We start from the raw sequence: 20,731 nt of genomic DNA on the forward strand, positions 1-20,731 counted from the left end.
CTCAAAATGTGTCCGCTCACTTCAACAATCAGGAAAATGAAGGTCGCCCTAGGGAGTGCTTTTTAATGGATGCCCTCCTTCTCTCATACAGTGTCAGTGTTCTGCCTGTACCTTTAAATCTGAAAAAGGAGAGTCTTGTTTTCCTTAAACATTCATTAAATTCATCATTTTGCCCAGTCTCTGCCTGTGGAAAACACAATGTCTGCTTTTGTGTGCGTGCCAGCCTTTGTACTGCCTTATGCTTGTGTTTTTCTGGAAAGTACTAATTAATTAAACCCAGAGTTACACATTCTCCTTACTCCAATGAATTTGTTAAAGCCAGTATGCAGATTTTTTTCCCCATGTTTTTTCACATTATACTGTAGTTGGGTAGTTGATAATAGTATGTAGATTTTGTCATTGCTCCCTCATCCAGTAGTCTGGTGATAATTATGTCATGCAGTGTAGATCATTATATCCCATCGGACCGGAAACAATTATTCAAAATTCTTTGGACATTCTTACTGATTCAATTTGGCTTATTTATAAAAAATGAAAAAAAAGGATATTCATTTAGGTAACATTAAACTGCTGGCGTAATAGCTTTGAATTATTTATAAAAGTTCTTTCAAGGTTTTAAATGTGCTTGTGACTGTATCTCAAGTGTGTCCTTTGCGCTCAAAATGAAATATTTTTACTTGTTTATTATTTTACTTTATTGAGAGTTTACTAACTGATATTAACATAGTTAGTAAACTCTCAATAACACATAGTAAGTGTATTGATTTGTTGACTGTCTTACCTAGATATCTGTACCCTTAAAATATAGTATGACTCAAGCTTAATCACTTGACTGGACGTGTGTAACAGATCTGGGTGCCTCTGCTCTCCCACTGGTGTCCCCAGGGCGCCTGGAGCTTCGGGAGGAGACTATCGAGAGCCTGCTGTCGGCCTCCTGCCTGCTACAGCTGCCCGCCGTGGTCCAGGCCTGCTGCTCCTTCCTGGCCAAGCAGCTCCACCCTTCCAACTGCCTGGGCATCCGCTCATTCGCTGACGCCCAGGGCTGCGTGGACCTGCAAGGGCTGGCGCACGACTACACCATGGTGAGCCGTCCCACCTCCCTACCCACAATTCACTGCACCTTAGGAAGGTATGTCCAGGAACTCTTCGTTCTACGCTTTATCAAAGCCAGATTGTGAGATCCTGAATTTCTTCCATCCTCTGGCCTTCGTTATGGGAGGAAGTTGCAGTTGCTAACAGGAAGTTCCAGTACGACTGTTGCTATGCTAGCTATAGGTTATTTTTGATCAACAAACCCCTTCCTGATCGGTCAGCTAGCCTTCATACTGGACCTCAAAGCCTGGATTTCTTCCTCAATGAGAGTGGAAGGATGACCTGATTTTCACAATGATGATGAATTCGATGCGAAATATTCTCCGAAATGGTCTCGCTTGGATTCATTAAGTCACCTAACTTCAAAGACAACATTTTTGCAGGCACATCCAGAAACATTAAATCAGTCATTTTACAAAGTTGTTGTGAAGCTCATGCATTTTCAGACAGCGGCTGCAGGATGAAAATCTATCTTTTGAAATGGAAATTTGCCTGGGAAAATGAAAGAATGCATTAAGTTGCATTTAATAACCATGCCATAGATATGGTATCCTTAGGGAGGAACAGGGGCTATCAGACAACACAGTTTTAAATAAACTAATTTGATGTGATCTTCCCTGGCTGGTTATTCGTAGATTGACTAGATAACCAGGTCTCTAGGCATCACACACTGTGTACGTGTGAGGAATTTATTTATCCATACAACAGTCGCATACAGTCACATGTCTTTGTACGTCTCCAAACAGTAAATAAATAGTGGAGTAAATTAATACATGTATTTAATATCTTTGACTTCTCATTAATAATTTTGGTACTGTGGGGAAATATTTGATGAGAAGGAAAGAAGAATTGATAGTAAGTACTGTATATTTATTGTTTTAACAATACAGTACATTGCAACACTGCACGTTGCCGCACAGCAGCTATTTCTAAGGTTTACAATGCATAATATCGTCATACATATTGCGTGCTTCTTCACTGTCTCGGTTTAAGTAAGAATAACTTCAGACTATAGTACAAATACCTTTGCCAATCAGAAGTTCACATTAATTCACATTACGAAACACAGCTGGATAAAATTAGCCAGCTTGGCAGAAACACTATCAAAGACAATGGACAGAAGTGGACGACGTGGACGAGTTGCCACATTGTCGTAAGTGGCTTTACGCGGGTTCTCCCGCTAGACCGCGAGGCGGCCTGCGTTCCTGCCGACGCTGCAGCGCGCCGCTCGGGGTGCGGCTTGCTTGTGTGTCTGGGGCCCGTTTTTGCGACCGTTTCTCCCGTTTCAGTCCAGGCGCTGCAGGGATTGTTATGGCCGACCCTTCTCCTCGTCCTTGCACCGCAAATGAATTTGTCACGCAACGTGACCAGGTGCTCGGTCACAGCTCGCTGCGCCCGGGTTTGACGTTGTGTTTGGCTCCGGAAAGAGGCGGAGCTACGTCGATAATGGACGGCCTCGCTACCTTCTAGCCCTGTACTGTGCTTGTCGCTGGCGGTTGCTATAGAAACCCCTCGTAAAAAAGCCACTCTGTCTTTCTCCTCTTCCAGCGGGATTATTAATAAACCGTAATCCTGAAATAATTAGCTTGCTTAGGAGGCTGTAACGGGCTGTAATAGCTTTCAGGTTCCTTTGAATGTAGCTATTGAGTGCTTAGCTGAATTTGCACAACGGTTTTCCTTTTTGAAGGATTTAAGGTCTTTTTCAGGCTTTAAACCTTTAGAAATGTGTAGTTGTGATCTCTTTAGATTGCTGTCCCAGTAGAACAGTGCAACACTACACTGTTTGCTTTTCTTAGTACCCTTATCTGGCCTTATCCCTGTGTTGCTTGTATATAAAAATATGTTTATAGGTGTAAGAGAAGTTGTATTAACTAAGATTAGAACAGGCCAGATTCTATTTTGCCAACGAACCAGTTGTATACACATTTTTTTTTTGTGAGTGGAAGGCTATTGTAGATCATTTGGTACCGGTGCGTGGGTTAGGGGAATGTCTTTGTGTTTTTGTGTTTGCATGTTTGTGTGTGTGTGTGCATGTGTGTGTGTACCCGTGTATTTGTGCGTTTCTCTGGTTGAACCACTCCCGAAAACCTCTCCTCCACCCTTCAAAGAGGATAAAATGCAGACACCTTTCCAATGGCGGTGTGGAAAGAGGACGTTCCTCTCAGCCATGCATTTTACCCCCTCAATTATACAGTCCTATGTGACTAATCTCAGCAATCAGGCTTGCTGTAATGGGCTGCACGTCTCACCACAAACTCCATTAGAGAGAGCCTGAGGAGCTGACTGGCTGTAGAGTGATTCCAGCCACTGAACTCTTGCATGCCAGCAATAGGGTAAGACAGATGCACGCCCCTACCGGCTCCATTCCTCTCTCGGGTCGAGATAACAGCGGACTAGCTGATGCCGAGGGAGGCTGAGAGGCCTGTCTGTGTGTACTACATCCTGTGCCGGAGGACGGAGTGTAGCACAGTGGGTAAGGAACTGGGCTCGTAACCGAAAGGTCGCAGGTCCGATTCCCGGGTAGGACACTGCCGTTGTACCCCTTGAGCAAGGTACTTAACCGAAATTGCTTCAGTATATATCCAGCTGTATAAATGGATACAATGTAAAATGCTATGTAAAAGTTGTGCAAGTCGCTCTGGATAAGAGCGTCTGCTAAATGCCTGTAATGTAAAAAAATGTAATGTGCGGATTACGTAATTCGAGAAGTGCAGAAAAGGCCGTTCCATCTCCTCGATTGCTCTTTGAAAGCAGAGCCGGATTCCATCAGACAAAAAGCAGCAACCCCCCACGCCACCCACAGCCCCCCCGATGGGCTCCAGCGTTGCAAGGTTATCCTTCTCTGTCGCTCCCTCTTTTCTTCTGCCGGCAACAGGAAATTAAATCGAGTGCCCTTTGATAATGACGGCGGCGGCGGCGGGGGCTTCGCGGGACGAGCGCGGGCGCTCGGTAATTTATGGATGCGCCCGACCGGGGGGGTGGATTGGATTGGGGGGGGAGGGAGGAGAGGGGCGGGAGGCCCCCCGTTGCATTACAATGTCCGAGCGGGGGCCTGCCGAGAACGTTCCGGTCTCCTCGCCCGCCGCGGTGCTGCGGGGGGGGGTCCAATTAAGGGGACGTCGCGGCCGCGGAATCGATCAGCCGCGGTTCGACCGACCCCGGGCTCCCTGTTCCCGGCTCCGCCGAACGCCTTCATTTCCCTTCCGAACTCCGAACGATCTGGGTTCCTTCACAAAGGGCAAAAAACAAAAGTTGTGGACGAGGCAATATCCTTCAGTTTGATAAATGTTGGGAGCAAATATGCATCGCAGCGCTTATTTCCCATTAAAGAGTTGGATTTTTCAATAGATAGTTTTAATGTTCTGCTGGAACTCAATTCTGCCTTTTGCCAACCCACGCTTAATGGAGCATAAAGAGCAGCCCCAATGTTGTTTGTCAAAAAAATCTTCTATTCTTCTTTTCTGAAGGCTTCTATTCTTTCTGAATATTCCTCTGTCGTTCTTTCCAGGCTACCTATTATTTCCAGAAACAAACAATAGTGCAAACCAGTGGAGAAAAGAGCTGGTCTTTGTCTTTGTTTGTGTGCAAGTTTACCTTGGGCGTTGTGCCAGTAAGAAGGAGTGAGCATATGTTTGGTGCATATCATTCAGTTCCAGTTCCAGTCTTTCAGCAGTAATCCAAAAGTGCCAACTGAACAACTCGAAAAGTATTTTCAGTTGATGAGCAGGTGGCATTGTCTCAGAATGGCTCTTCTGGTGCGGCATAGTTTCTGTGCACGTACTACTCCTGCATGCACACTATTTCTGTGGGCTTTTCCGGAATTCCTCAGAGAAACAGAGATTGCAAAATAGGTCGGTTTCTTTGCCAAAGCACTGATGTACAATTTCCTGCTCACAAATCTGTTCCTCATTATCGGTTTATCTATTTCCTATCTCAGGCTCGGCTCTTTCGTTAGCTGAATGTTGAAGTAGCAACCACCAGTGGAAATTGCAAGCAAATAAATAGGCTTGGAAAGCCAACATCTTGCCAGGGATGGGTGGGAGTATTGTAGGGTGCCAGAGCTCGCTGTGTGTACCCCTCCCCCAGATTAAATTCATGACTGCGCACCATGGGTCCTCGGGGATGTACAGCCAGGCTGCCTCGGTTCATGCCTGACTGGAGCGCAGACCTCTAACTTGCCTCTCTTAATTGACCGGAAAAAAAGATACACCGTGGCTGCCTATGAGACAATTACTGAATGAATTGGTTAATAAATTGCTATGTGGATGTGTTCGTTGAAGCACCCTTCACCCTTTCTTTCCCTGCCACTTTTTTTTCTCTCTCTCATTCACTCTCTTTCTCTTTTCTCATTTGTGTAGCGCAGTTAGGCACTTTGTGTTCATTAGCAGTTAAGGCTAGCAGTTATGGCTAAGCCTCTCTCTCTGTCTCTGTCTTCCTGATTATCATTTTCTCTCTTTATTTTTCTCTCTCTCTCTCACACACACTCTCTCTCTCTCTCTATCTCTCTCACACACACACACTCTCTCTCTCTATCTCTCTTTCTCTCTGTCTCACAGATATGGTTTTTGAAAGGTCTTTATTGGAATGACGGTAGTCTTTGTGCTGTTGTTCCACACCGGTGCTCTCCCATGTATAAAACATGACCGGCTCGGGGGCAGGTCTGAACACGTCACTCCGCTGTAACCCTTCAAATACAGGGCGGCCCCTCTGTTCCGCAGGAGCACTTCCTGGAGGTGATGAGGAACCAGGAGTTCCTGCTGCTGCCCCCGGCGGAGATGGAGAAGCTGCTCTCCTCGGACGACATGAACGTGCCGGACGAGGAGACGGTCGTGGGCGCCCTGCTGGGCTGGGTGCAGCACGACGTGGCGCAGCGGCGGCAGCACCTGCCCGAGCTCCTGGCGCACATCCGGCTCCCCCTGCTGGCCCCGCAGGTGAGGGGGGAGGGGCAAAGCCCGGTTAAACAGGGGAGAGGGAAGCCTGAGAAGGACAATAGAGTCCACTGCTGGTCTTGGAGATCCACAGGCCTGAAGGTTGTTGTTGGAGGCCTCTCAACTAGTCACTGAATGGCCCAAATTAAGATTTTAATTCATTACATTACATTACATTGCATTTATTTAGCAGACACTTTTATCCAAAGCGACATACAAACGTGCATATCAAGGTTATTGGAACAACTACAAAACTCAGGTTTGATAAGGTACAATGCTCATTTTGTACAGTTATTCATAGCCAAGAACACAAAGTCCCATTCACACAGTGAAGATTATTCTGACCTAACCTATGCTAAGTCAAACTAGGGGCAGTACAAGCCACAACATCAGGATGATAATACAAAGTACAATAAGTACTGGAATTCCCATCCAATCATTGGCTCCAACTAAGCAATTGATCCCCTCATTGTAGCTAAACCAACAGATCTTCTGTGGCCCCATTACAACATAAATGTCAGGCAGTCAAGTTATCCTGTCAACTATGGGTGATGACAGCAACACAGAAGAAATGGTCTGAAGGAATAGCTAAGACAACAGACTCCCGTTTTTAAAAATTCAGCTCGTGTCCACAAATCTGAATATCATATCTGAGTGATTACATTTTGGTGCTCCCAGATATTTATGACTTCCCTTCTAGAGGATAACTAATGCTTTTCAGTTTGGAAAACAAAACTGGGTATTGGTCTTGGCGACAGTGGTATTGTGACAGTGGTCGTCGGGGAGAATGTAACTGGGTCTGTGTTGGCGAGATATTTCTATGTGCCTCTGTGTGAACTCTCAGTCAGGGACGTGCCACGGGGTCCACAGTACGTGAACGAAATCCCTGAAATTTTCAGCTTTCCTTTATTGGCGCATTAATTTGCTGTCGCTGGTTTAAGGTCTAACAGCCCATTAGGAAAAGGAAACCATAGAGAGCGTTCGGACAGCCTCTTGCCGGATTCCGAGGAGTGTTTCATGTGGCCCATTAGGAGAAAAAACACAATCTGGACACGAGCAGGTGATACATCTCCCAGCCTTCCTGAAGCCGTTAAGACTTTAAGTTCAAAGAGAAAATATAAAATAAAATTAAAAAAAAAACCCGTGGCTCTGCAGGACGGACGCTTCTGCGAGAGTCCCGTTCATTAGAGAGAAATGCATTTGCCTGATGAATGCCGCGGCGCGGAGCTCCGGCCGTTTGAGGCTCTTTAGCGAGGACAGCGGTCGTAAATAGCGGGGAGGAGTCGGATTTATGGACGGAGGAGAAGAGCAGCGCAAGGTTGCCCTGCCGAGGAGAGGCCGCGTCTCAGACACGCTTTGCAAACTTGCAAAAGATTACTTTGGAGAATTAGCCATTAAGGAGCTCTGCAGTGAGTGATTCATTCAGGTTTTTTTTTTGGGTGGGGGGGGGGAGATATATGGAGCAGGAGATCTTCTTGGAGCTGAGAGTGAATAGCGCTGTCGCCTCACTAGCAAGAAAGTACCGAGTTTGAATCCTGAACGAAGGCCTTTCTGTGTGGAGTTTGCATGTTCTCCGCATGTCCGTGTGGGATTCCTCCGGGTACTCTGGTGTCCTCCCACAGTCCAAAGACATCCAGTAGGCTAACTGGAGACTCTAAATTGCCCATAGGTATGAGTGTGTGAGTGAATGGTGTGTGTGCCCTGTGATGGATTGGTGACCTGTCCAGGGTGCATTCCTGCCTCTCGCCCACTGCATGCTGGTTCCAACCTCCCCTGGGACCCTGGCCAGGAATAAGTTTAGAAAATGGATGGATGGACGCAGTCCTGTGCCAGGAGTTATTTTGCCGATATACAATGGATATTTTATGTTTTTTACTGATTCATTAAAAGAAAAAAAAAGAAAAAGAAGAAGAAAAAAAAAAAAAAAAATATATATATATATATATATATATATATATATATATATCACATTTGTATTTGAACACAATTTTAAAAATTAGCCTGCAGTTCCCAACTGACATGGGTAGAGCCAGGTTATAATTTGCCCTTCTGGCTCAGGCATGATTGGAGCTGCACTTATACTTTTTTATTTATTCTTTTTTTTTTTTTTTTTAGAATTTGCCAACCCTTGTTCAGCAAAATAATTAAACTCCCTCGATTTGAGGTGATTGCAAGTGCACTCAATCAGAAAATAATTGTTTCACATACTAACTGTCTAGACAGTTTGGTTGCGTTGTGGATCATTTAGTTCAGAGTAGAAACTGCAACACATACTTAGGGTACCAATGTTTAATCATTGTAAAACCAGACCAATTGCTAGTTTTTCACCTGTGTGTCTCAGAAATCGAAATCTGGTTTTCAGGTGCCTTGTAATACTTATCTTTCGCCCCTTTTAGCAGTCACACAATATTGGGAAAATTGACAGACTAGATTTATTATTTTATCTTTTTGGTTTTCTTTTTTCCCATGAAAATAAAATCCTAAAAGACATGCACCTCAGTAATTTGGAACTCTGTCAATAAGTCCCAGAAATAAGGGGAAGTAGCCAGGCTTTTATATTTCTGGGAAAATAATTATGTTTCAACATCTTGGGGAAAAAAGGATTTTTCTGCTTTAAATGTAAATGCTTGTGTGCTCATGGTACAACTCACCCATTCACATATTCAAACCTTTGTATGCCACCCTTTCAAGGGATGATGACATGTATCAAACTGACTCAACCTAAGGGACAGCAAGTAACCGCCCAGCAAACATAATGCAATATTTACTGCATGTCCTCCATGCTAATAAAGCACGTTGCATCGAAAATTGATACGTGTATCCCCATGCTTGTAAGGCTCACGGGAGTGTTGTACGTGTGGCTGGTATCCACATAGGAATGCAAATGAACTTTCTGGTAGAATATAAAATGGCGATCCCTTTGTTTTTCAAGAAAGATGGGGTTCCTGATGGATAGATCCAAGTGTCAGATATGGGTAATTTATTACTGTCGGGGTGGGCTTGGCGAGATCAAAGGTGTATCTTCCAGTGAGGGAATAAGGCTGTGACTACACTCAGCACGAGCGTGCCGAGAAGATCACAGGCGGCTGGCTTGTGCAGAGCATGAGAATAGCAGAATTATTAGAGACCAGGTCGACAAGTGGCTGGGACAGGTAGCCTACTACCTCAGCAGCACATTCTGTAGAATAGGTCCATAATTACACCTCGTCAATTACAAATTGAAGACAGATGGGAATATACTTTTAGACATTGTTTGTAGCTGTTGAACTGTGCATCTGTCAGATGCGTCAAGCTTTTTATAACGGAATGAATAGAATGCAAATAGAATGCCTCACAAGTATATGAAAACATGTATGTGTGCGTGTGCGTGAGGGGTGAGGGGGGGTTGCTCAAACACAGGGAGGGAACCTGCAGGAAAATGAGCAGCAAAAAATCTGTTTACGGAACCAGAATTAATTAAAGCACAAGTGCAGCAAGCGGTGAGTTTTTTTTTACGTAACTCTGCCGCTCTAATTAAAAACGGCCTTGACTGAGGGTGCAAAGGGAAGCACCGAACCACGAAGTAGGAGAAAAGATGAAATAGGAAAGCTGAGGCAGTTCGTAATGAACAGCGCGTGTAATCGCCTCTGAGCTAGCCCGGTTTCGCTAGTCACTGTATGTTTTCCGCGAGGACTTTTCGCCCCGTTTCTGTCTGGGAAACGGTGTCAGCTTACGCACAGCTAATCAAGACGGTGATTTCTATTTTGATTGAGGAATATGCGGAGCCGGGACTGACTTTGGTTTTTATCTTCTGCAGTTCTGTGCCCTCTCTCAGCTGTAAAACTGACAGCTCCAACAGATGAAACCATTCAGTGCTGTGATTTGCATCTTAACGATTACCACCTTTCACCAAGATGTGTAGGCGATATCGGACTGTAGGCCTACTTACGGCATTCATGTCATGTAAAAAACATTCGGTGGTTCAAAATCCAGAGAATGTATTTGGTTGGACATACCAAGAATTTACTAATTGGCCTTGTTTGGGCAATTATTTTAACTCGGCTTCAGATGCTTATTGGCTTCTCAACATTTTTAAGCTTCATATTAGATATTCTAAATTCTTAACTTTAAGAGAAACTTCTAAACATTCAGAAAATTCCTCTAGGGGCCCTTTCAGTTCTTCTGTACAGGTTTGCACAGGTAGTGAAGAGACTGGAAAGGCAGCAGCACTCCTGTTAAAACAACAGAAAAGTTCTCCTAATCTGCTAATACCAATGATGACCCTCTCCCTCTCCACCCAGTTTCTAGTGGACATGGAGTCGAACCCGCTGCTCCAGGAGAGCGTGGAGTGCCAGCGCTTGGTGATGGAGGCCATGAGGTACCACCTTCTGCCCGAGCGCCGCCCGCAGCTCCAGAGCCCTCGCACCCGGCCCCGCAAGGCCACCGTCGGCGCCTTGTTCGCCGTGGGCGGCATGGATGCCACCAAAGGTGGGCTCTCTGATAGTCATCAGCGTGCTCATATGCCTGTATCTCGCTTTCACTGTCTGTCTGTTTCTCACATACTCATATCCCTGTATCTCGCTCTCAATGTCTGTCTGTTTCTCACATACTCATATCCCTGTATCTCGCTCTCAATGTCTGTCTGTTTCTCACATACTCATATCCCTGTATCTCGCTCTCACTGTCTGTCTGTTTCTCTTGTGTGCTCATATCCCACCATTTCTCTCTCACTGTCTGTCTGTTTCTCACGTGCTCATATCCCTCTGTCTCCCTCTCACTGTTTGTCTGTTTCTCTCTCGTGCTCATACCTCACTGTCTCACTTTCCCTGTCTGTCTGTTTCTCTCTCTCATGCTCATATCCCTGTACCTCACTCTGACTGTCTGTCTGTTTCTCTCTCGCGTGCTAATATCCCACTGTCTTGCTCTCGTTGTCTGTCTGTTTCGCACATGCTCATATCCCTCTGTCACACTCTTACTGTCTGTCTGTTTCTCTCTTGTGTGATCATATCCCACTACCTCGCTCTCATTGTCTATCTGTTTCTCTGTTGCGTGCTCATATTCCACTGTCTCACTCTTACTGTCTGTCTGTTTCTCTCTTGTGTGATCATATCCCACTATCTCACTCTCACTGTCTGTCTGTTTCTCACATACTCATATCCCTCTGTCTCACTCTTACTGTCTGTCTGTTTCTCTGTTGCGTGCTCATATTCCACTGTCTCACTCTTACTGTCTGTCTGTTTCTCTCTTGTGTGATCATATCCCACTATCTCACTCTCACTGTCTGTCTGTTTCTCACATACTCATATCCCTCTGTCTCACTCTTACTGTCTGTCTGTTTCTCACATGCTCATATCCCTGTACCTCGCTCTCATTGTCTGTCTGTTTCTCTCTTGTCTGATCATATCCCACCATTTCTCTCTCACTGTCTGTCTGTTTCTCACATGCTCATATCCCTCTGTCTCACTCTTACTGCCTGTCTGTTTCTCTCTTGTGTGATCATATCCCACTATCTCGCTCTCATTGTCTCTCTGTTTCGCTCTCCCTCCCTCCCTCTTAATCAGTCTCTTTGATTATCTCTGCGTGTTTCTAATCAATACATTGCTAGAGGTCACAATCCCGTATGTTCTACCTCTCTGACACGGCTTTCATTATTCTCTCTCTCTCTCTCTCTCTCTCTCTCGGGTTATATAGGAGTTTCCCCTCTGTGCTCTGTTTAACAATTTGGTTAAGAGCTTTAACTGTGAAAGCAAGACAAGCTTCTCTCTGACTTTCTTTCTCGCCCTCTCTAACTCTCTGTCACTCTCTCCATATCTCTGCATGTCTCCCTTTATCTCTCTTTCGGTCTCGCTCGCTCTCTTTCTTCCCTCTCTCTTTCACACATTTTTCCTCCTGCCTGCTCCCTTTTCTGTAGATAAAGAGAGGGAAAGACATTATGGTTGAAATACTATTTGTATAAATGTTCATAAGAAATATAAATCTTCTCTTTTAGCTTTTACAGAAAGATAACTAATGAGCCTTTGGAAGTGACATTTTGAAGGGACGTGTGCACCAGAAGAAGACTGGCTGATTATTCAGCTGAGCGTTTGCCTGTTTAGAATTGATATATAAGTCTGATAGCCGTAATCCTAGGAAATGATTGATCGCGGAGTGTATCAGAGGACACTGGAAACTGAAGGAGAGGCACATCTCTCACTGACAATAACTGGTAATGTGTAGGCACTTGGGGCTCAATTCTGACTTAATAAATTTTATTTAATTATTTATTTATTTTAGTGCACTCCCATCTACATGCACTTGAAGTATGCAGTTCCTTATTTTGTGGTCCATGCTGAGTTGCACTGAATATGAATTAGCTTGTCCCAACCAACGCCCAATGATGGTAAATTTGCCTGCATTTCCCCATTCCACTGAGATATACATCTTAAAAGCTGGATTTTCCTTTTGGCCATTTAGGATGTGGAAAGAAAAAGTGTTCCCATGTCACAGGCTCAAGCCTATGACACGTTGGCTGTTTGATTCAGCTAATAAATAATCTTTACCCACTAAACCACTCTGCAGTCCTTTCTAGTCTGTGGTATATGATTGCTCAATGCTGAATAATTTGAGCAAGCTAGCTTCCTCCAGAAGTCTGCATGTAAATTAAGCTTTCGGGTCACAAAAAGACCTGCGAGACTTTTGTAGTTTGAGTAACTTTTTCAAGCATAGCAGTGCTTTACGGGAAGTACTGGGGGGAATCACTATTGATTTGTAGCTGTAGATCATCCTTCACAGCAGGTATTCATCCTCTCTATCAGTACCCCCAGTGAACAGATGGATGTGATGGGTGAACTGCTCTCTCCCCCCTCTCTCTCTCTCTCTCTCTCTCTCTCGTTCTGAAGTGTTCAGTGATTCAGAGTCTCTTCCTAGGTGCCACCAGTATTGAGCAGTACTGCCTGCGCCGGAACGTGTGGAGGCAGGTGGCGGTGATGAGCGGGCGGAGGCTGCAGTTCGGCGTGGCCGTGCTGGAGGACCGCCTCTACGTGGTCGGGGGGCGGGACGGACTCAAGACCCTCAACACGGTGGAGTGCTACAACCCCCGCAGCAAGAGCTGGAGCGTCATGCCCGCCATGTCCACTCACAGACACGGCCTGGGTGAGTGACACGCCCCCCCCCCCCTACCCCCCATGTCAAGTCACAGTCACTGCCTGGGTGAGTGACACGCCCCCGCATCCACTCACAGACGTGGCCTGGGTGAGTGACACACCCCCTTGTCCACTCACAGGCGCGGCCTGAGTGAATGGCACGCCCTCCCCTTCGCTGACAGACACATCCCGGTGAGAGTCAAGCCCCCACATCATCTCAGAGACATGGCCAGGGTGAATTCATCAGCACCACTATAAGAAATGAGACAGCTTTACCATTTTTTCTGGGCATAAGCAAGGCCAGACCAAGGCAGTAATAGAATGTGTGTGCACTCTTGTCATCTGAAGTGTCAGCTGCACACAGAAAGGGTTTTCATCAACAGATACACACACACACTGTCTACATGCACATACACACATAGACACACACACGCACGTCATCTACACACACACACCGGCCACACGCACATATATACACACACATAAACACACACACGTTTGTCGTGCACAGACACACACGCACACACACACCGTCCACACGCACTTACACACACAAACACACACACATACACACGCACGCACGCACGTCACGGACACACAGACATATACACACACACACACACACACGTGCGCGCACGAAAACAAGCAAAGACACAGCTCGCGTGATGGATGAGAGGCGGGCGGGATCAGTGGAGTCGGGCGGCAGAATCTCGCGATGCGTAATTCATCAGACGCGAAGCCGCGCAGATGGGGACGGTATGGAAACGGGGACGCGGACGCCGGCCGCAATAAATTTCCGAGATTACGCGGGTTCAGAGATCGACGAGGGCGAGGCGCGCTGACAGCTATCTCGCTGATGTATGTTAATCCCTGTGGCACTGACGCTGCAGCCGGCGAGACTTTCCCCAGTGAGGGGCCCAACGTGGCCATTAATCCCAGATGTGTGCAATTTAGTGCGAAAAGCGATTGTGCGCGATCGCGCGTGTGTGTAAATACGCCGGGCTTACTGCGACCTTGCCTTGGAGCACATGACACTTTTTGACCTTGAGAGCGTGTGGATGTACCATTCAGGCTGTAGTGTGCGTGTATGTCTGTGTGTTCATGTGTGAGCATGTGTGTGCGTGCGTGCGTGTGTGCATGTGTGTGCATGTGTGTGTGTTTATTAATGAGTCATGCAGGCTGGCTGACTCAATGTACGCGCTCATAGTCAAAATCATCAGTGTTAATTCCTCTTTGACAGCCCAAACCAGATGAAAGGCGCTCTTTCAGTGTAGACTGTGCTCTGTCAGAGTTGATTTTACACTCTGCGTTTCACTGCGTGTGTGGCGCAGGGGTGGCGGTGCTGGGAGGGCCCATGTACGCCGTGGGGGGCCATGACGGGTGGAGCTACCTGAGCACCGTGGAACGCTGGGACCCTCAGGCGCGGCAGTGGAGCTTCGTGGCCAGCATGGCCACGCCCCGCAGCACCGTGGGCATGGCCGTGCTCAACAACAAGTGGGTCCCTCCCCCCCCCGTCTCCCTGCTTTCACTGTCCATTATGACATCATAACGGCCACTAACCACTTTATAAATTCAGGACGAGCAAATTTACTGCTTTCTGATAGCACAGTGACACAGTGTATCACCCTCACCCCAGATTTTAATGACTTACCCAGCATGCATCATACCATTCTGCATCAGTCATGATTGCATTTGCTTTCATGACATGTGTTATGTCATTGCTTATGGAAGCGTTGTACATGCTTCATGAATGCTTTATGAAAGGCTGCTTCGCCTGTGGTCTCCCAGGTTCTGAAAAGACACAAGTGTGATTTCCTGAACTTCTGCAGTAATGAGAATTCAGAGAAGGCCAGTGCAAACAGTGCAAACTGCTTTTTATTTGGTGAGATTTCTCTGAATCGCGGTCTCGCAGTAAAAGATGATGAGGTATTAGCGATTCAGGCTCTAGCAGATGGTGCCAGTGAGAGTGTGGCAATGGAACAGTGTGGCGCTGAGTGTCGATCAGGAGCGCTCCACTTCAACTTATCGTCCCTCTTCAACTGATTAAAGCAGGCATGTACACTCTTACCCAAAAGGGCTGGTGTGGATGCACATTTTTGTTTTAGGTCAGGACTGTGGTAATTGATTCAACAATCAGTTAATACAGTGCCTTGAAAAAGTATTTGCCCCCTTCCTGATTTTCCTCTGTTATTTCAGATTTTGAATTTGAATTCTCATAGTGCTGTGCTAAAAATGTGCATGCACATATGCAGTAATAGAGCAAATCAGGAAGGGGACAAATACTTTTTCAAGGCACTGTTTCTTGAGCAGTACGATCAAGCATCTTAGTCCTGGGCTAAAACAAAAACCTGCACCCACGCCGATAAGATAAGGATAAGATTGGACACCCCTGGATTAAAACGATCACTTGCTCAGACAAGCAAGATTGCATCTCCAAAAAAATCCGCTCCACCCGCTGTTGTGTTTTCTGGGGTTTCTGTGTTGCTGTGAGTTTAATCTGCACGGGCTTGCCGCAGGGCCCCTCTCCTCCCCTCCCCTCGCGCCTCTCTCCTTCGCTGCCGGCTTCGGTCCCGCGCGTGCAGCCAATCTCTCCACCATCCCTTCTTCTCCCTCCCCTCCGTCTTTGTGGAAATTGAAATGGGATTCTCAGTGTGCCTCAACCAACCCCCCCCCCCCCCCACACTGCCCTCTGTGAGTGCACAGGGTGTGAAATGAGTGGCAGCGAGGGGTCTACGACTCTTCCCCGAGAAACATCTATTTCTCTGAGCTCTGCTGCGCCATCGGAGGTGGAAGTTGTTTTATTATCATTGGTGGATGTATATTTCATTATTATTTTTGTAACTATAATATAGCCATGGATATCTTTACCAGTACATTGTCATTTATGCTTTTGATTATTGTTATTATTAGTAGTAGTAGTAGTAGCAGTAGTAATGGTGGTAGTATTAGTATGCTGTATGCTGATTGGTTGTGAAGGATTTGAATTGCAGTACCAGCTGAGTTAGGGAGGGTTTCAGTTTGCAGGTTTGTCCTTGTAACATGGCATCATGGTGAACTAACTGTGCAGCACAGCTGATGGACTGTTGAGTGAAAAGAAGCAGAGGTCTGCTGAATTAGCATTCCAATGGCATTACAGACCACCATGTACGACCGGACTCTCCAAATTAAGAGAAAAGAACAACTGGGAATGGTGGGGCTGCCGGGTGCCTCATCCTGTTAAGGCACTGTTCTAATGCATGGATGGACCCCAGTGGGCTGGTATTGAAGCCGGACCATACCAGTGCTGTTTGTGCGGCTGGCTCCCCTACAGAATGACACAGAGTTGGGTGTAGCATTGCCCAGGGATGGGAGGGTTTCAGTTGGCCGGGATGGTAGCATCCCATCGCACACCGGCGCCCCCATCTGGTCAACAAGGCCAACGAGCCCGGCTTGCGAACCGCAGTGTGATAATAAATAACGGCTGATGTCAGCTGCTTCAGAGGAAATCACACGCTTATCCCAAATCAATCAATCATCCTTTATTTGTATAGTACATTTCATACACCTTAATGCAGCAGCAAGTGCTTCACAATGAATTATAAGAACAGATAAACTGAGAACATAAAAGGGCATTAAAAAAGCACAATGAAATATAAGAGGCAATAAAATTAAATCAATTTTTAAAAAATGGAAATTTAATTAAAGTTAATTAAAAACATTAAAACAGATAGAAAGGAGTGCCAGTGAGCGCTGATAAATTTTGAGCAGCTGTTGACAAAGCCTCTGAAAGCATTTATAGAATCACTTTAAACAGCGGCTTTTTAAAAAGGCTATCGGTGTTTATTTCGGCGTCCCAGGCTGTACGCGGTGGGCGGGCGGGACGGCAGCTCCTGTCTGAGGTCGGTGGAGTGCTTCGACCCGCACACCAACAAGTGGAGCACCTGCGGTCAGATGGCCAACCGCCGCGGCGGAGTGGGCGTGGCCACGTGGAACGGCTTCCTGTACGCCATCGGGGGCCACGACGCGCCCGCCTCCAGCCTCGCCTCGCGGCTGTCGGACTGCGTGGAGAGGTGAGGGGGGCGGGAGGAAGGTGGGGTTGTGGGGGGGGGGGGCTGTCCGTCTCCATTGCAGTCCCTCCCAGGACAAACACTGAGATTAAATGACCGCCCTTTCCGTCCTGTACTTTGTAATCTGCAATCTGTTGGTCGGGTTACCCAGCTGTCAGGTGATGACATCATCCTAGCTGTGAGGGCTGGGAGCAAAATCAGTCGAGTGCCTTTCTGTTCGGCCTAATGACTGGAGCAGATCTCACTGCTGTTCGTGTGACTGTGTACCACGATGTTTAAAATCTAGCATGCTACCAACCTGGATATAGTCTGTCCTGGGTTAGTGGAGAAAGAAATGAAATATGAACTCAATGCATCCAAACCTTAAAAGTATTCATGTCAGATCTACAGGTGTTTTAGTTTTAGCCATGCATAATATTATTTTCTGTGCTGTTTCCCTGCGGTTTTTTTTGCCCTCTACAGGTACGACCCCAAAACAGACACCTGGACTGCCGTGGCCCCCATGAGCATCAGCCGGGACGCCGTGGGGGTGTGTCTCCTGGGCGACCGTCTCTACGCGGTGGGGGGCTACGACGGGCAGATCTACCTCAACACGGTGGAAGCCTACGACCCCCAGACCAACGAGTGGACTCAGGTGAGGCACTCGTTTTTTTTCTCTCGCCGTCTCTCCCGCACTCCTCCTCCTCTTCTCTCGCCTCGCATTTCCGGTGTCGTTCTGTCGCTGTAGCGATTTGTCCTCCTCTTTTCTTTTCGCTTTCGCTTTTCTTTCCTCTTGGTTTTTTCACGACTGCTTTTTCCTTCGTTTCATCGTTTGTGCATTTTCTCAAGGGTCTTTAGAAAGATAGCTCTTTGGCAGTGCACTGTGTATTATCTAAGTAATTCTTCCTGCCTCTCTCTGGGAATTCTGCAAGAACCAAGCATTTTGTAGGGCCCTGCATTTTTAAAAATGTTATATGTAATTTATGGGAGCAGGTGGTCAGATAAGAAAGTCATGGGAAAAAATTATTGAAATTACAACAAACAGAAAACCAAAAGTAATGTATTAATTTTACAACTGCGATGCATTAGTAATAACAATAAAACGGTAAAGGCTAAATGGTAAAGGCTGTCATTGTTGGTTAAATCTGTCTTGGTTCTCTTTCTGCAGCCATTTAAATAAAAACCAGTCAGGATACTGTCAATATGGAGAATGGCTCTACTGAAATGCTGCTGTCTCTCTCATCAGATAGCAAGGATATGGAGTGAATAATGGCAGAAGCCGTTTAAATAATTTTCAGCAACACAGACAGACCAATTATAGATGTTAAATATGAAATGCCCAACAGCACTCAACACAGCGATTTGGATGCCAATTTCACTGATGATGCAGTAAGGAGAAATGTAGGCTGCTATTTGTTCGCTGAAAAATGCATTTCTATGCAGTCCTTTTTCTTATACTTAAACAATCAATATCATTTTTTGTAAAAAAAAAAAAAAAAAAGGAAAGAAAGCTTGTGTTTACCAGTGATCATCAGATTATTCCTAGTAGATCCTTATTGTTATAACACTGCAGAATTGTAGGTGGCAGCATTATGAAACCATGCAGGGGAAGGGTTAAGAAAACAGTCTCGCATAGACCTCTACCATCTCAGTTTCCTCACATATGGTATCGGTTGTATTTCCTCACAGTAATTTTTATATAAGATACCTTCTATGTTCCTCACAGTAATTCCTCCATAGTATACCTTCTATGTTCCTCACAGTAATTCCTCCATAGTATACCTTCTATGTTCCTCACAGTAATTCCTCCATAGTATACCTTCTATGTTCCTCACAGTAATTCCTTCGTAGTATACCTTCTATGTTCCTCACAGTAATTCCTTCATAGTGTACCCTCTATGTTCCTCACAGTAATTCCTCCATAGTATACCTTCTATGTTCCTCACAGTAATTCCTTCATAGTGTACCCTCTATGTTCCTCACAGTAATTATTCCATAATGTACCATTGTATTTCCTCAGATTAATTCTTCCCTTGCATACCCTCCATATTTCCCGCAGTGCCCAAAAAACATTTTTTTTTCTCCCGCTACTTTTGTACCATTTATCAGGAGAAATGAGCATTGGAAACAAAAAAGTACCACACCCCCTAAGGGCTTTCGCATTACACCACCGCTTCGGGTGTGAGAAATGGGAACATCGTTGGTAGTGTCACCCCTCTGACTCTCGGCTCGGTTATTGTAAACTAATCTCAGGGTGTCGAGGCAAATGTGCGAAAAACGCGGGAAGGAAGCGTGCCGTCGCACACGAAGAACGGATCTGTCTCGGGCAGTCTGTCAGGAGCGTACAAGGAAGCGCTGTGGACCGAGCTTTACAACAATGCAAAGCATATGAGTGTTGTGTGGACCTATCCCATTTGACACGTTCCACCATTTATGTTACAGATTGCAAATTGTGAAAGTACCGAGTATGTCCTGTATGTGCGTTTATGCTATCGATATATTGCTGTCAGTGACGCAGCTGCTAATGTTATATTGGACAAGATATAGATTCATTATTACATTACTATAAAAGTTGATTAAGTCTTATTATTCAAGTTCTTTTTTGTAAATCCCATTGCATAAAGTCGCTAACGTGAAAGAATAATAACATCTTTTTGTCAATATTCCTGCAGCAAATGAACATCAATTTAATTTACTTCTTACGATATTTTCAGGCTGAAATATTCATGTCACAAAGGATTTGTGGTTCTTGAGAAATATAATTTAAACATTAGCGGTTTTCACCAGCTGATAAATATGTCATCAAATAATACTTCTGGGCATGTGAAATGACTTGCCTATTTTTTATTATTTAACAATACTTTTTCCTTCAAAGAGAGTACCTTTTTTATTAATTTCTCTTCATTTTAGTGATGCTCTATGCAGCTTCTGCATGCAGTTTGAACTCCATGGACTCATATGAGGTGTTCTTTGTTCTCCTCCAGGTAGCGCCCCTGTGTCTGGGGAGGGCGGGGGCCTGCGTGGTGGCGGTTAAGCTGTGACAGCCCGCCGCGGGCCGTCTCCATGGTTACTTTAATGTGACTTCGCCGCCGTTCTCCAAAAAACTTACCTACATGGAAGACGGAAGTTTTTTTTCCAGACACGAGGCCCTGTCATCTACTCCCCAAGCGATGAGGACTTTGCTCCTGTGGAGTTTGGTTGGACTGATTTTGAGTTTGAGCCGAGTGGAGGCCCTGCTTCGGTCCTTCCTCTCGTCTCCATTAGCATGGCGGATGGGGGGTCGTTCGCTTGTAAAGTTTCCGTGTCTCCCTCCTCACTGCTTTAACCAGCTGGGTCGAAACTATGACGTTTAAATGTCAAACCGTTCCCCCTGAAAGTATTATAAATGCAGAGCTGGAAAGACTAGGGGTCAGAAAGTAAAAGTCCTTCGATGACTTTCTTCCACCCATGAACTCAGCCAGCTGATTTCACTAGTTAGTTGAAGAATTGTGCTAATTAGTAAAATCCAGGTGATTGGAACAAAATACTGGGGAGGACTTTTACTTTCTGAACCTAGATTTTCCACCTCTGCATAAATATAATTTGC

At 45.7% G+C, this 20,731-nt stretch overlaps 1 protein-coding gene across 2 annotated transcripts in view; it reads left to right on the forward strand.

Annotated features, from left to right (window-relative positions):
• Positions 1-20,242, forward strand: part of LOC118232095 (kelch-like protein 5) — a 47,107-nt gene extending 26,865 nt beyond the window's left edge. Inside the window, exons 4-11 of one of the 2 annotated variants that reach the window (XM_035426713.1) lie at positions 886-1,082; positions 5,790-6,023; positions 10,301-10,487; positions 12,906-13,130; positions 14,452-14,614; positions 16,957-17,169; positions 17,629-17,800; positions 20,130-20,242. In XM_035426713.1, coding sequence (XP_035282604.1) covers positions 886-1,082; positions 5,790-6,023; positions 10,301-10,487; positions 12,906-13,130; positions 14,452-14,614; positions 16,957-17,169; positions 17,629-17,800; positions 20,130-20,186 — 1,448 coding nt within the window. In that variant the 3' untranslated portion in view covers positions 20,187-20,242. The remainder of the gene's footprint in view (positions 1-885; positions 1,083-5,789; positions 6,024-10,300; positions 10,488-12,905; positions 13,131-14,451; positions 14,615-16,956; positions 17,170-17,628; positions 17,801-20,129) is intronic. The other variant, XM_035426714.1, reaches the window with a different exon arrangement.
• The last annotated feature ends 489 nt before the right edge of the window (positions 20,243-20,731 follow it).

This window comes from Anguilla anguilla, chromosome 7 (genome assembly GCF_013347855.1).
Source record: "Anguilla anguilla isolate fAngAng1 chromosome 7, fAngAng1.pri, whole genome shotgun sequence".
Classification (NCBI taxonomy): domain Eukaryota; kingdom Metazoa; phylum Chordata; class Actinopteri; order Anguilliformes; family Anguillidae; genus Anguilla; species Anguilla anguilla.